Raw genomic sequence first — 17,024 nt, forward strand, 5'->3', positions numbered from 1 at the left:
GAAGCACGCGGCTAATTCGATTCGCCGGCCCTCCGTGCGGCCTGTTGGCCGAACGTTTACGACATTGTCCGCACGATCTTTACACTTTGTCGATTTTTCAAAGGAGGACCGATGAGAAATCAATATTCCATTTTTTCCCCATACTTATCTTATTTTTATTTCTTTTAAACGTTCTTTTTTTTAGGTTAGTTTCTTAATTGATCAAACACTTTTTATATTGTTCGTACAATCTTTACACATTTTTTTACCAATTTTCCAGTGGAGAATCAACGAGAAATCAGGCTTTTGATCGTTTTTCGTCCTTTTTTTCAATTTCATTTTTTTGCGTAGATCAGAATTTTATTGGCCAAGCATTTGTGATATTGGCCGTATGATCTTTACGCTCTGCGGATTTTTCAACAGAGAACTAGTGAGAAATCAATTTTAGATTCTTTTTTTGTCACTTTTATGTTTTCTAAGGGGGTATTCTGGTCTAGAAATTTGAAAAAATCGAAAATTCTTTTTCATATTTCCAAAGTTTAGACATTCAAGAATATGCCCTTAAAAGGATTTTTCAAAATTTCAACTATTTTATGAGTTACAGCCATTTTTGTGACGCAGCATCTGCTTCGGTCCGACCGGAATAAATGAACAGTAGACGGTAGACGTTGTCCGAGTAAACTTGTCTCAAAACTTTAAACGCGTTTTTCTCGAAACTACTTTTTTTCGAGTTGGCGTGCACGATATCTCAAGTTCTATCGAACCGATTTATTTAAAATTTGGTCTGAATATTCCTTATATACTCCTCTATCGTCCGGACCACGCTCAGCTCAAAATCTTTAATATTATTATTTTTTAAACGTTCGGAATTGTCAAAGAAACGTACGAAATAAGAAATCTTTTTTCAAACGGCCGTCATTTCGTGAAAAAATGTTGCATTGACTTTTCCAAGATTCAGACGATAGCGGCATCCATACTAATTAAGAATCTGTTCGCTTTCTTTGTTTCAAATGACCAGAAGGGTTGATATCATGCACGCCACGACACCCCATTTTCTTGGCAGCACCCACTTTGCCAGCTCGTAACTTTTTAAATATTGAGCTTTCTTTTTCAGTGAATTTTTTACGTAATCTCGAAATATCAATAAACAAACGCTAAAAAGAAGGACAGCAAAAATATTTTTTGTTTCGCTTGTACAGAGCTTCAAAAATCGTCCGAGATTCATGCCTCTAGACCAGAATACCCCTTTATTTCTCTTTTTTTAAATTTAATACGCTGTTGGTTAATCGTTTGTGATATTGTCTATACGATTTTTACACTCTACTCCTTTGTTTAACAGGATACTAGTAGAAAATCAATTTTAGATTCTTTTCCTCTTTTTTCCTTAAAAGTCGAACTATTGGCAGCTATAGCGTAAAACTTATACCGAAGAAACTAAAATGGAGGGGATTTGCATGAAGAAGTTAAAGTTTAGATAATATTGCCATAAGTGAATCAGTGGCAGAGTGAGCATTTTGCTGCACATATTTTTCGTTCCAGCAAATTTTTCTTTACGTTATCTAACGCCAATTAGGTGGTGAATTAAACATTTTCGATATAACAGCGTATAAGGATGAATTTTTCAAGGATTTCTTTACTTTCCAAAATTGATTCCCGAGAGACATAAAAACCATAAGATTTCAGTAATAATAACAGTTTCTCTGTATTACCGCCATCGAATTTTGTCGTTAAGGTGAACCGAAAGTATAATTTTGTGAGAAACCTAAATACACGTGTGAAGCATTTAATTTTCGAAGATGGAGAAATCAAAAACGAAAAAATGTGCAGCATCGTTAAGGGGCGAATAGCATAATTCCGCATTGAACCGTGTCATTAAATATGCATACGTAAAAGGGAGGTCATGGACAATTAAATGTCACAGGGACGTTCGACCTTTTCCTCGGACGCTTTCTTTTTCAATTTCTATGATGATAGCTATTCCATACATTTATTTTCTCGAATTCTTTTGGCATTCTGTTATTATATTATGTTTTTCTATTAACTCTTCATCTTCAAACACATTCAAATTAAACTTTCTTCAGATGAAGAAATAATAAATAAATATGATAATAAATAATAATAATTGTAGTATCGTAACTACTATAGTTAATTTGTTAATGATAAGTAGATTGAACAGGTGTTAATTGAACAGAAAATAATGTTCGTTAAACATGGACTAATCGCAGCAAACGTATAATAATCAACACAACTAAGTAATTAATCAACGTCTCTTATCAACGCAATCCACACTTTTTGACATCTCAATTCGTACCGCTGTTAATTCGTTTATTGTCTCCTAGCAACCTTGTCTTTTGTCTTAACCTTACTACATGCACGCTCAGCAACCGCTTGTTTATAATCTGCACAACACCCCCCAGACAACTCATCCATGATACTACATAATAATAATACAATAATTTATTGTATATCAGATCTTACGTTTATTGGAAAGAGTTTCCTTAGCGTACCGGATTAGTTTCCTTAATATACATTTTCTTATTTTAAAAATAATTATTCTAGCATTTCTTCACGACTATTTCTTATAGCATACATTAGACACAAATGTAGTATACATAATAATAATACAACATAATATAATAACGTTTAATTGCGTTTGAAAACAAATATAATATATGTAACGTAACATAACATATAACACAATAATATACAGGGTGGTTGGTAACTGGTGGTACAAGCGGAAAGGGGGTGATTCTACGCGAAAAAAGAAGTCGAAAATATAGAATACAAATTTTTCGTTCGAGGCTTTGTTTTCGAGAAAATCGACTTTGAATTTTCGCTCGGTACGCGTGCACTCTATCGCGTCTCGTTACAACGGATCTCACTGTAGATCGTTGTCTCGATGGAAAAATTAAAAGAAAAAAATAAAAAAAATTTTTATTCTATATTTTCGACTTCTTTTTTCGCTTAGCATATTCTTCCACGACCAAATAGAATAGATGACAGGTGTCATGAAAAAAGAAGAAAAACAATTAAAAAGAACAAGAGGAAAACAGCGGCAACGCATTTTAACTTTCCTTTCCTCTCTTCATCCGCATCCTGAAACATTCTAAATTGTAACTTTCGGCTTTTACGATATATTTCGTTTATCCTCGCTTTATTTTCGCTTATTCTCGCGTAATATACAGGGTGCTTGGTAACTGGTGGTACAAGCGGAAAGGGGGTGCTTCTACGCGAAAAAAGAAGTCGAAAATATAGAATACAAATTTTTCGTTCGAGGCTTTGTTTTCGAGAAAATCGACTTTGAATTTTCGCTCGGTACGCGTGCACTCTATCGCGTCTCGTTACAACGGATCTCACTGTAGATCGTTGTCTCGATGGAAAAATTAAAAGAAAAAAATAAAAAAAATTTTTATTCTATATTTTCGACTTCTTTTTTCGCCTAGAATCACCCCCTTTCCGTTTGTACCAACCACCAGTTACCAACCATCCTGTATAACACAATACTCGCTCAAAACAAAATATAGAAAGATATAAACACACGCATCAAAAGAAATGAAAACAAAATGTAAAGAGATATAGATTAGAAGAATATAGATAGAAGAAATAAATTGAAATAAAATTTAGAAAGGTGTAAACACACATGTGGATACATGTGTTTCAAGTTCTACGGTGATGTAGAGGGATAAAAAAATGATCCCGGATCGCGAAGGGGAAAATTGAGCGTCGGTGGAAAATGGCGCGAGTGCACCGGTGAATTCGCACGATTCTAAAGAACTCCCGGAATGCAGCGGTCGAGTTGTAGCTTTCGTTTGCCGCGCCTGCAATATTTAATACTCGAGCTCTGGAACAGTCAGGGTCTTCAGTGAACCCTACACGACCTCCTTTCGAGACGCCTCGCAGTCGGTAAATGAAGTCGCGAATTCTCTGATCTTGGATCGAGCCTTGGATCTCCGTGAAACTCTGTTTCTGCCGTTGTAAATTAGTTTGAAACAGCCGAATATTCCAAATGTTTGCGAAAGTTACGTCTACGAGATGGTATTTCAGTTATTTCAAACAAATTTAGTGGAAGATTTGTTTGAGATACCGAGTAGAAACATTATTCAGAGCGTTTAGGCCAAGAATAATTCGTACATTATGTTTTAGTTCAAGAATTATTGCTTGGAAATGTAGCATGATTTTAAGAGAAGTGTAACGTGATGCATGGTAATGCTTTTAGAAATTAAAATGTTTTGGAAGATTTAGTTTTTCAAATAAATATATTTCTTATGAGAAAATATTAAACACCGTGAAATTTTGAGCAAATATTTAGCTGAAATTTTGAAACGAGCACGTTTCAATTTCTACCATGTGAAGATATTCTACAATTTTAACGAATACTCAGATTTTTAATAATCACGAAATACGTCCATTTTAATAAATGACCAAATTATTTAAATTATTTCATTGTTCCTCCAAAAAGAAAAATTCCCTTTAACAGGAATCAGAAATTTGCGTGTCCTAAAAAATTGAAATTGTACAATTACAAACTCCTTAATTGCTACTAAAAGTACTTAATTATACATATATTACTTCAAATGCTATAAAGTGAAACACACTCATTTAAAAATTCCAATCAACAACGTCAAACCTTATCCGACCATTTGCTTCGACTTTCTCCTTGTACCATTTAATTCTACGTTCATTAAAAACCAACACCGAGCACAAGAATTCACTAAAAACAAGAAAAGTAACATTTTATTAGGGATACTTTAACGTAACCACATCAACATGAAAAAAATATCAATACACGAGTATTAAAGTGCTCACAGCATTCAACGGTACAGAATTTACGCTATAATCTCAAAAAGTAATAAAATTCTAAATAATACCTGCATACTAAAATTAACTCCCCATACCAAGGGTCTTTAACCTTTATTCCAAGAAGAGCACCTGCACCGGTACATTTATGACAAAAAGCATCTTGCGTGTTAGGTTTACAGAACTGAGAGATGTGAGTTTAGTTGTTATGCTATGTACCCAATTTAATTTTTAAATGACGTATTTTTGAGTAGTTTCTATTTTATAAGTTGAAAGCATTTGCAAGCTAAACTTTACACTGCGTAATTAATTTAATGTGCAAGTAATTTACTTTCGTATAGTTTAGATTTTAAGAGAAAAGGTTTTTCATTTGCATTTTCTACTTTACTATACCGTAGTGAAAGAAAATAAATTTTGAACAAGTGGATTAAAACTGTATGCTTTAGAACTGGTCTAATTTATAGATTAATGTATCAACATCAATGTGATATAACCTAAGAAATTAAGATCAAATACAAAAAATCAAATGCATGTTACTATGCTACTATAAATAAATTCCAATTACATAAAGTCTTTGGCGATCTGTCGCAGCCTGCGACGGTTGGATGGCTTGGCCGGTAAAAAAGCGGTCAAATGTTGCCCAAAATCGCGTTTACCTCTGCCTAATGCACAAATCTTGTCGTGGTGGGGCAGGGCAGAAGCAGTGTTCGTCTAGAAACCGGTGTCTAGGTAAACTCGTGGCTCGATATATCTCTTTGAACGACGCCGACTACCTTGCTTTTCCAAATCTTGCTTACCGACAAAAGACCACTCTATGAATATTCATAACGACACCGCGACGGACGTTTAATCCTCGGACGATTAACCAGATACACGTCGAACGATCCTCGATTTGTTTCGTGTCGAAATTTCGGCCATCAAGCTGTACGTGTTTTCTTTTTATCTTTCTCCATCTCTATGGTCTTTATTCTGACCATGAGTTGACTTGGTTTCAGGTTACGAGTTTCGCTGGAAGTATATATGAGGATACTGTTTGTTGATTCGATCATTGTCCAAAAGAATTGTTTAAAATTTCTGTGTAATAAATGGAATTGAAAATGAAGTTGATATTGATTTATATTCGTCATGACTGTTTGAAATGTGATTGGTGTTGTGAATGGAATTTGGTACTTTGAGGTTAGAAATTGATAAAGCTTATTAAACTCCGTTTTCAAGTTTCATTATAAAACAACTATTTGTAATTGTTTTAATTATAAGCCTCTTTTATGTGTACCTGAAATTGTTTCCAACATTTCTCAAATTTTACACTTACCACTTACAAAGCGTTCTCTAATTCTCGCAAACACGTAACCTAAATTAACATTGTCCAACGACAACAACAATTTCCGCAAACAACTTCTAATCAGCATTAATCACCAGTGATCGAAGCCGTATTAATTTCAACCACTTGCTATTACAGATAGTGATTACTAATTGCACGTCAACAGATTCTCAATAGATCCTAATATAGAACATGTCCACCCACTGACACCAGTTCAATTATATTCTAATATTAGAATCAACATTAAACGAATCTAATTACAAGCTTACTATACTAGTTACGTAACATATTTGTACATCCTCAACCAATTAATGAGAAACGATATATTGTACTTTCAGAAATCAAACTGATCTCTATTTTTTAAGAGTTCTCGATTTCACCAAAACAAACATATAATTAGAGTTTAACACATTTTCATAAATCTATTTACTACAGAGATATATAAAATATCACAAGCTCTAAGATAAATTTTCGAAAATTTATTTATCTTTGTAATTTGTAATTATCATTTTTCTCTGCATTTTAATTTATCAAGTTGATCAGCATGGTTTTTGGGAGACTCGTATGTATGCATATTCATGTGAAATTGTTTTCTTTTCCATTCGTGGTTTTCACAGTTTTTACTTTCAGGCAGTCAGCGCGGGCGCGAGGTTGGCCATTGAGGAATGTCAGCACCAGTTTCGGTCGGCCAGATGGAATTGCTCCATCAGCCCGGAAAATCCGGACAACATTTTCGGCGGTGTGATGCTAGTCAGTAAGTAAAATCTTCGTCTTGAAGGGAATAAAGCTTACGACGCATGCGCAGTAAGAGGAAATCCTCGCAAAGTGGTAGCTTAAGATGAAGAGAAGTTTTAGTTCGACGTGAAAATGGATGTATTCAAAGGTTATGGTTGGCGTATTTGAAGCAGGATGGAAATTTGATTTGGCAGTAGGTTTTTGGTAACTGAGGATAAAAGTAGTAACTATAATAACACTATATATTCAATTTATATTTATATAAACATATACTGTAATACACATAAATTCGTATGTAGATAGAGACACAGACGTAAACATAGATATAGCCATGATTATAAAGGTAATTAAAGTATTTCTCCGAGAAAATGAGATTCTTAGGAATTTTGTTTAAACTTTAACTACGTGTTAAGAAGCGTACAATACGGAACACGTAGCCCCAAAACTTTCATATTTAACACATAATGCAATCCAAAACAATTAAAAGATATCTTTCCCCCGTGAGCGAGAAATAATTTTTTTTAATTAAACCTCCCACGGTGCAGGTGTAGCGGTATAATTTTGTTTTTTATTAGAGTAAAATACGCTAGCAGCTTGCAGAAAATGGAAAAACTTGTGCTACAACGGAGAAATTCCGGTGCATCTTTGCAGACAGTCGCGAGGCAGCGTTCGTGTACGCAATATCAGCGGCGGGAGTTGCTTACAGTGTCACCAGAGCCTGTTCCAGGGGCGAACTCACCGATTGCTCGTGCGACAACCGAGTCAGAACACGCCACCCGAATAATTGGCAATGGGGCGGCTGCAGCGAGGTAATTTCCCCTCTATTTGTATTCCCTTCTCCTTTGAAAAATAACGCGCGGGCAAATGATACCATAAATTCGACTCGTCTTATCCTTTAACCTTCCTTAGGCTTGTTCCTTATAAAGAAATCTTTAATAATATTACTTGCTGTTAAACTAACCTTACCAGGGCCGGTCAAACGACCGATTTTAAAATTTAATTTAAGATTGTACATACATTGTTATTTCTTTTGCTCATCTAACTTTATGTTATATTAATTCTTATATTATCTGATTAATCAATTCGTCGATTTTTGTTAATATAAGAGTTTACATAAAGTTAGATGAACAAAAGAAGTAACAATGAATGCACAATTTTAAATTAAATTTTGAAACCAGTCATTCAACCGGGCCTGATAAAATTAGTATTAAAGTACATGATGATATATATATGAAGTGGAAATATTATACATGTAAGCTTTGATGAGTTGGTAATTAAGTTTTTAATTTAAAAATTGGAGATGATACAATGTTCTTTTTATTCTTGTAGGTTATTGGTTGATTTATTGAGACTTCATTTATATGATACAGGATAGAGAATGGTTTAGTTTGAATAAGTCATGATATTTAAAAAGATAAGAGACAAATAGTATAGAAGAGAATTCAGTGATTATATGATAGCAATTCTGTTCTGCTTGAGAATATAGTATATAAACGATACAATATCTTTTTAGAGAATTGAAGTCTTTAATACTACATGTATTTTGTGTCGTGAAAACTACCATTTTGTTTATTAAATTTTTTGTATTATAGTATAGTTTTTTGTAAACGATACAACCACTCTTTCTTACAAAAATTACAAGGTACTTAAAACTATATGAAAATACATTTATTAAATTGCATTTATTGTATTATATCTTGCAAAAAACAATTGCATCCTAATAATATATCAGAATATTATTCTAGGGTTTAATTTCATAACTTGAAGCAACATTTATTCGGGAGTATTTCCACCCTTCTAAAAACCTTGGCAACTTAATTAATTTCGATTCACTTTAACGAATTCCTCTCTTGGTTCTTACGCAACAACGTCCGTTAATTAAGCGAGGCAACGCGCGCAGACGGTCGAATTACATCGCGAGCGGCGAGCTTAAGGCGGCGTTTTCAATTTCGTGGAAACACGAAACCGGAGTCGCTCGCGAGTTCTTGATCAATTTTCTTCTTTTCACTTTATCGTGTATCGATCGTAAATCAATCTAAACGGCTGCCGTGGAACTTAATGAAATTCCGTTCCGCCGACAAACGACGATTATTTTCCACCCTTTTCAGAACTCAGGAGAACAGACCGGTGTATACGTAACAGTATCCTTTTCTTCGTGTTCCGCGTGCAGGGGGCAAGGGACAAACCCCTCACCGATACAGAGAACAACAGTGGTTAGCTTTTTCTCGGGAACTGCTGGTACACTAGAGTCGACAACGCTTTCAACGCTTTTTTTATGCTTTCTTCTCGAGACAAATAGATTTCAAATATATAGCTTAATTACTTAATGGAAATTTTAATAATGTTGGAAATAGGACTTTGAAAAATATTTTACAATTTCTTTGTACGTTGAAATTAGTTTGAGGTTATGAATCTTTTTCCTCTTTAAGAAGAATTTTGGAAACTTATTAAAATTGAAATATTGACACTTTCTGTTGAGATTTAGTGGGATTTTTCTTCTAATGAAATCTTTAGATATTTTTCATTAAATTTTAGGAAATATCTTAGAATTCTTTTATCGACTAGAATTTTATTTGTATGCATAGACTATTTTTTAATAGAGATGTTAAATGGAATAATTTAGTAAATTAGAAATTGATGTAGAAAGTTGAATATATTTCTATTATATACTGAAAAAAATATTCCATCTCTGAAGCATAATATGAATTATTTGATAAAGTGGTCGGCCGAAATCAGTGGAAATTAGTTAATTTGGTGAAAGAGGCTTGACTAGGGTAGGAAAACGCTGTTTCATTCTGAAGTATATTAACTTCGAATCAGTGTTGTTAGTAGTTTATGGGCGGGAAACGTGGGAATGATGTACAGGGTGAACCTCCGTTATCTTGAGTGTTTTCGTCGTTAATGAGCCGATCAAAATGCGTTTTATCCAGAATAAATTGGACTACGGGTTGTATTATATATTCATGATTTCACTACGCTTTTTTTTTTGTTTTCTAGCGACCTTAAGACTGCTATCATTTTTTACGCTAGATATTCTTTCTAAGATATTCTTTCATGTGAAGCAAATTAAAAAATTATTATTTCATAAAAAAACATGTAGAGGGTGCTACAAAGATATGGATCTGAAACTGAAAAGAATTTTTGAAAGCTATCAGAAGTGAAATAGAAAAAAGTTGCCCAACTTTGTAAAAAAAATACATAAATTTCTAAACTTTTATAGCTCTACATAATATATATTTTAATATTTAAAAGTATATAGATTTCTCTACAATAAACATTGATAAAATAATCTTTCTTAAGATTTGCCTTCACCCACAATTTTATCAAATTATAATAAAATAACCTTTAGTAAAATGATTTTTAGTGATTTCTTCTGAAGTAACTTTTAACGCAGTTGAACATTCTCTGAACTAACGTCTGTATAATTTTCATTTATCAAAATGAAAATTAAATTGATTGAAAATTGAATGTAAATTTTCATTTATCGAAATAACTCTAGCTTTCTAACTAAAATAATCTTTTACAAAATTTACCTTTATCAACAGTATCCTCAGATTAAACACTTGTGTCATTTGTATTATTTTATCTTTAAATGCTTTGTATAATAGTTATAAATAGACACCCTAAAAAGAAAAAATAGAAATGACAAATAAAAAAGGAGTAATCTAAGAATCTAGTTATTTTGTTGACCCTGTAGAACGGAGAGGCCACCCCTGAAGCGCACGGGCGAAGCACTGCCCCGCACAGGCATCCCCAATTTGTCGTCTCGATCTCAGCACGGTCGGTCGACGTAAACCTTAACCCTGGAACGAAGACAAAGCTCGTCCTGTAAACGGATGCATTTCATGCGTACGGCTGACCCCTTGTAGACATTGCTAGCTTACAAGGGGATTAAGGGGGCTAAGCTTGTTAAGTTGCAACAACCCGCCACCTCCTGCCCCCGCACACAGCCCGGACATATCGGCCACGTAACTCGGAACGCGAGCGATGCACATGAGAACGTAAATACGTGCAGAGAGAAAAAGAGAAAGAGAGAGGGTAAGACAGAGGATAAATAGAGAGATGGGTGGAGAAAGGGGTGGAAGAAGTGGAGGGCAATTGGAGACACGATGCTCGAGGACAAATCGTGGACGAAAAAAATTGATGGGAGCGGGGTGGAGGAGCTAGAAAAAGGAAATAAATGGCGATAGAGAAAAAGAAGAGGTAAGAAAGTAAGTGAAGATAGAATTGTACCAAAGGGTGTAAAGTATGAAAATGAGAAGAAGTAAAGGTTGTAATTTAACAAGATTACAAAGATTATAAAGAAACAAGATTGGGGAAGAGGAAAAACGGATAAGAGAAGAAAACATTATATTAGAGGTACAAGGTATGATAGCGGAAATTGAGAAGAAATGAAAAGGGAAAAGAATTGAAAATTAGAATGATTACAGAGATTATAAAGAAAAAGACGACGATTATAAAGAAAAAGAGATAGAGGAATTAGGAAAGGGGAATAAATAGAACGTGAAAAGAGAAACATAAAATTGTTTAGATATTTAAAAGAAAACAGAATGATATCAGAAAACGTAGAGTATTTAGTAGAAGAATATAAAAAAAAGAATTTATGAAAGATAGGAATGAAGCAGAAAGAACAAAACAACAAAGAAAATAGGCACAGAAAGTAAGCAGAATTTTGCAAAAAGAAATCTTCTTCAGAAATTCCTATCCAAGAGAGCAGAAAATCTCCAATTTTAAAAGAAAGGAACAAAGAGAGGAAAGCGTGAGAAAAGACAACAGAGAAAAGGCAAGCGTATAGCGAGAAAAAAAGGCGGGCTAGACAGATGACCGAGGGAAAAAAAGAAGAGAAGAAGCAGCAAGAGACGGAAGGAGGGAGACACGTGCTCTCGAGGAACTCACGTGGCAGGAAGAAGAGCGGGAAGTGTCGGGAAAGTGGCGCTGCTTTTACCTTCGGGATTACCCACTCGCCCACTTCTGCGGCCTCTGGCCTTTCCCAAGTTCCGGGCACGGATTCCTTAACAAGCCCCGCTGTTCTATCCCATGGGATACCACATTTCGTCTACGGCTTCAGCCCGTTGACAGATTTCCGAGATAATGATGTTTGCCGACACTGTCGTGCCTCGAGCTTGACTAACGAATATCGCTACCACCGTTATACCTCTCGTCGATAAGTCGTCCGTCTGTTAGTTGGAGCTTTCAGTTGGAATTTCTTACCCTCCAAACGAACAATGCCTGTTTAAGGAAAAGCGGTTTAATGCTAAATCTTAACTTGGGAAGGATTAAATGCATAAAAGCTGTCCGTTAGCAAGTTTGCAAAAGACATATCAGTGTATAAAAGTTTCTGGTGAAATAGATTTTTCGTCTTATATTCTAAAAGCGATGTCTTTTCATCTTATATTCTAAAAGCGATGTCTTTTCATCTTATATACTAAAAGCCATGTCTAAGCAATTTTAAACAATATTGGTTATGAAGAGATGACAAGAAAAGGAAAAGTTATATGCAGACTGTGGATGTTTATGTAAATTTATATTTTTACCAAAATATTTAAACGATATAGGTTAAAACGAAATTTGCTTCATCTAGTATAAATTATAGTATGCTTTGAACATTTTATGTAATTTTCCATGTCCCACTGTGCAAAATGTTGCATCGTCGACTTTTCCATATATGCATAAAAATCCGTGGTCTATCTATATAATTAAATACTATTAGTTTTAAAATTGTTTGAAATACCGCTTTTGAAATATAAAGGGAAAAATCTACCCGACTCTATTATGCTCTCTATGCTATTCTTTGCACTCTATCACATTTACAAGTTTGTTTTAAAGAAAAATGTTACTTATGATTTTTCTAAATCTAGGGAATTTTAATGGGTTCCTTTCTTCTTTAAATTCCCAATAGAAGGTCTCTAATTGTGGCCCTTTTTGTTGATCAAGACAATTAAAAGGTTTTGAGATCATAAATGGAAAAAATTGAAATTTTCAAGTGGATGAGAAGATTACATGGAATCTTGCATTTGATAGTATACTGGTTGAGATTATTGTTTCCTTTTTCCTGTGGGTTTATCGTTGGCATCGAGAGGCAGATACATTACTAGGTCAATAGTGGTTCGAGTGGTGCTCGAACCGTCGAGTATTGCGAGTTAGTTAGATAAAAGTAGCGCTTAACGAACGAATATATATATATGCATATATGTATAGGGAATCGGTGATCCAAGTACTGCTCGATATTGTAACGAGTGTATTGTTTCAGTTAGATGCATGAAGGGCTAGCAATCAGTTTAAAAATTGTATTTAACAAACAGATACATTTTCGATCACAGATAAATCGACTTTTTATCTTTTCTCTTTAAATAACCATTCTTTTTTAAAGAAATATTTCTTTTTTCCTTGTTAAGATATTCATGAAACATTTATCCCCTTAACATACTTACTAAATATGTAAATATAAAATTTCCCTAGCATTCCAATATTTTTGCATTCTATTGATTTTTTAATACTCATCACGAAAAATTCCTAAAACAAAGTAGAAAGTACCACTGCTTCATCCAAAATTTAATTACAAAATATTGCGTTACTTTCTCAAAGCTACACCTTTTGAAAGTTTACTGCAAAAATCGTGTCGACTTTTACTAAAACAATTCCTCTGCTCTAATGTCATATTAGACCTAACCTCATAACAAAACCAATTTTGTTCCTCATTCAGGACATCCACTTCGGAGAGAAATTCTCGCGAGAATGGTCTGATAGTAGCGAGGAACCCGTGAAGGAGGGTGTGCTGCACGGACCAAAAGGGCTGGCTGGCCAGCTGATGAGGAAGCATGATAGCGAATCTGGCAGACGCGCGGTTCGCTCGAGAATGCAACGTGTGTGCAAATGCCATGGTGAGCTATTAACGTGTTATACAGATAAGGTCCTCTATCTACGCTCTTATTTTTCATTCCTCACGCTTTAACGACTTAGGATTTCACCAATCCCTTGCCTTCCCCCACTCCACATCTCGTCGTTGGTTCGCTGCGTTCATGCGTGTACAGATTCATGGGTAGAAGAATCTCTCCTGAGACCTGTTTCAGCCTCAAAGCATGCCATGAAAAGAAGGAATGTGACGTTCGTTTTATCAGTCTCGTGAAACCAGCGGCTATTCTTCCTTGTCCGTTTTTTAGAAGTTTTCATATTGATAATTAGGTTTAAAAAATGAAGAAATACCAGGATCAATAAAAATACATGTGTAGTATGATAAAGAATACTTGAGGTAGATATCAAATGTTTGCTTTAGATACTAAAACAATTAATGCGTTCTTATATAGGAAACAATGAATAGCAGGAAGTATTTGAATCACAAATTTGTGATTTACTTGTAATTCAATGTACTTTTTAAGAATAAAGGAGGTTTTCAATTGTAAGGTTAGAGAATCTTATTAGACTTGTATTAAAATATTGCTTATTGAATTTTATATGTCATAAAATACTCTGTAAAAGAATTCCACAAAGTCAAAACATTACTGTAGTTCTTTATGCCTTTCTGTACTCTTCAGAATCTTAATACAGAAGATGTTCCAAGTCCCTAGTAAGTTTTACCACTTTAAGTTTCTTAAAGTTCTCCATATTACATATACATACTTATAATCTTTTTTTTTTATTTTTCTAAATGTCTATCGAAACATAATTGTTTTATTGTCTTAGGAATGTCTGGGTCATGCAGCGTACGCGTCTGTTGGAGAAGACTGCCGGCATTCAGGGTGGCTGGAGCAGCGTTAGCCGCGTTGCACGAAGGAGCAGCGTTGGTACGACTGGCACAACGTGGAGGTAGAAGACCAGCGAGATTGAGGCCTGCTCGTCCAGACCTCAAACGACCTAATAAAACGGACCTAGTGTACCTTGAAGATAGTCCTGACTATTGTGAAAAAAATATCACGTGAGAAGTTGAACTATTACTATTTTTTATATTATTTCTTTTATACATTTATTTTGTATATTACATTTAAAACTAAAGCACTTATTAAGTTAAAATCGTACTATAACATTTATTTTATTCCACTTTAATTTACAGTAGTCACTCAGTTCTCACTACTGTAGTTCTCGTTTGAAATGCAGATGGCAGTAATATTCACGAAGGTTCAAAACCACAATATTAAAAGAAATAGCCTTCAGTGTTACCTGATTTCATACAACCCATAACTCAATTTTTGGGTCCTCAATAACAAGAACATTTACACTCAATAAAATCAATTTTAAAATACAATTTTTCATAATTGAAACCTTTTTTATTTAGAACATCTTTTCTAAATATCTCTATTTTTAGGCTCGGTATTCCCGGGACTAGAGGAAGGATATGCAATCGAACATCCCTTGGTTTGGACGGATGTCGATTACTATGCTGCGGTCGGGGATACCAGACGAGAGTCCGGGACGTGACCGAAAAATGCAATTGTCGATTCGTCTGGTGTTGTCACGTGAAGTGCGAGCTGTGTCGGCACAAACGGGAGGAGCACGTGTGCAATTAGGCGGTAAACAAAAGAAAAGATAAGAAAAGGAAAAAAGAAGAAGAAGAAGCAAAAAAAATTGCATTCCGGTCGGCCTACCTACCGAAAGGTGCTTAACGACCCTCTGCGTCGAGGCAGTTTCTCCACGATCCCTCGATACACGATGGCCCGTTCTCATGGTCGCAATGGAATCAGGGTAGAGATCGCGCATCTACCATCCCCGTGTTTTTTCTTTTTCTGATATTTGTTTCTTTTAGTTTGTATTTTTCTTTTTTTTTTTTTTTTTGTTTGTTTAAGTTAATTCAATCGAGGCCGATTTGGCTCCAGATATGGAAGTCAGTCGCGTGCCGAGTAGAGAAAAGCGCCGCGAGAGGCTACGAAGAGTAACACGTTACGTTTATAGTGCATTCTGTACCTGACAGTCAGAGTGTCGTAAGTCCACCGCGCTTCGGCAACTATCGACCTTGAGCGTATATAATGTAGTTTCCGGATGGTTAGAATGTTAAGATGGCAGGATGTATCTAAACGTGTTTACGATGTACAAACTGATACACGTGATATCTTAATATCTCTGTTGTTTTTGATAATAGAAACGGATTAATTACACCCATCAAAAAGTCATATTGCTTTCAATTGAAAGAATTGTTACTGAGTTACTTGTGGAAGTGTTAACATATAAAAAAATCTGTACTTTGAGTAATCCTGAATTATTGAATAATCGAAAACAATTCTGAACAATCGCCGAAATATCTCTTAAGATAAACCAAATTTAGTTATTTTAGAAAGCATCATTTTTCTTATTATCAAACACCATAGAGATATTTAAAATAATCCAAGCAAAATAGAACATCCTGTAGAAAGAACTTTGGAGTAAAAAAGATGCCTGTCATAAAACTGGAGTCGTCTCAGTATTAACGTTGCGACAGTGAGTCCAAGGTATCTATGCGGTTGCACAGTTACGTGGCTTATTATATTAGTCTGGCTCTCAGGTGCACCATTATTTATGTAAATGTTAACATGTTGAGGATCGACGATGAAAAATTACCAATTCACCAATTTCCACGGATATCTAAAAATGTAACGGGAATTGGGCTCGACTATAAGAGCATATATTATGCGCGCAATAGTGCTCGTCTTATACTACAATTTACGTAATCGTAGGAAGAGCGAAATTGAACCTTTCGAAAAGGATCTTGTTTTAATCGATGAAACTACTGTGTAGCGATGAATATTTTATTCGACATTGAGAGCAGCTAAACGTATTCGCAGCGTACTGATCCTTGGCTGAAACTCAATATGTTAATAATTTACGATTTTTGCTGACGCGAGAGGGAGAGAGAGTGAGAACATGACGATAATAGAGAAGCGTGCGAGTGTTTCCGCGTGAACGAGATCGAGTGTCCGGATAAGCGAGAATCTGAACACGAGGATGAAATAGAGTAATATAGGCGAGATATTAGGCCACTCGACGACCATTCTTTCCTCTATTCCTTTCTTTCCATTTTTCAACTGTTTCCTTTCTTTCCATATTTTTGTTTTCCTCTTCTTTTCTAATTTTCTGTTCGTGCTCGCACATTTGCGTATGGCGCGAGAGTCTTATTTATATTCGAAGTAAAAACCTCCACGATGTGTAGGTATCTCATTGTATACCAATGCTCTCTAGCGCCTAGAACCACCTTGTCTTCACCTAAATACGAAGCGAATTACAGTGA

At 34.9% G+C, this 17,024-nt stretch overlaps 1 protein-coding gene and 1 long non-coding RNA gene across 4 annotated transcripts in view; one reads left to right on the forward strand and one right to left on the reverse strand.

The window, feature by feature from the left end:
- LOC100743798 (protein Wnt-1-like) overlaps positions 1 to 16,073 on the forward strand; it is a 75,821-nt gene extending 59,748 nt beyond the window's left edge. For 2 of the 3 annotated variants that reach the window (XM_003491620.4, XM_012388786.3), the window contains 5 exons: positions 6,728 to 6,851; positions 7,484 to 7,641; positions 13,536 to 13,713; positions 14,513 to 14,744; positions 15,132 to 16,073. In XM_003491620.4, coding sequence (XP_003491668.1) covers positions 6,728 to 6,851; positions 7,484 to 7,641; positions 13,536 to 13,713; positions 14,513 to 14,744; positions 15,132 to 15,333 — 894 coding nt within the window. In that variant the 3' untranslated portion in view covers positions 15,334 to 16,073. The other variant, XM_012388787.3, reaches the window with a different exon arrangement.
- LOC117152011 lies at positions 3,546 to 6,475 on the reverse strand. Its single transcript, XR_004462230.1, has 3 exons — positions 6,089 to 6,475; positions 5,574 to 5,784; positions 3,546 to 5,487 (listed from the first exon to the last, which is right to left on the reverse strand). It is a non-coding gene; the product is annotated as an uncharacterized LOC117152011 (long non-coding RNA).
- Positions 16,074 to 17,024: the final 951 nt, after the last annotated feature.

This window comes from Bombus impatiens, unplaced genomic scaffold, assembly GCF_000188095.3.
Source record: "Bombus impatiens unplaced genomic scaffold, BIMP_2.2 scf_0582, whole genome shotgun sequence".
Taxonomy (NCBI): domain Eukaryota; kingdom Metazoa; phylum Arthropoda; class Insecta; order Hymenoptera; family Apidae; genus Bombus; species Bombus impatiens.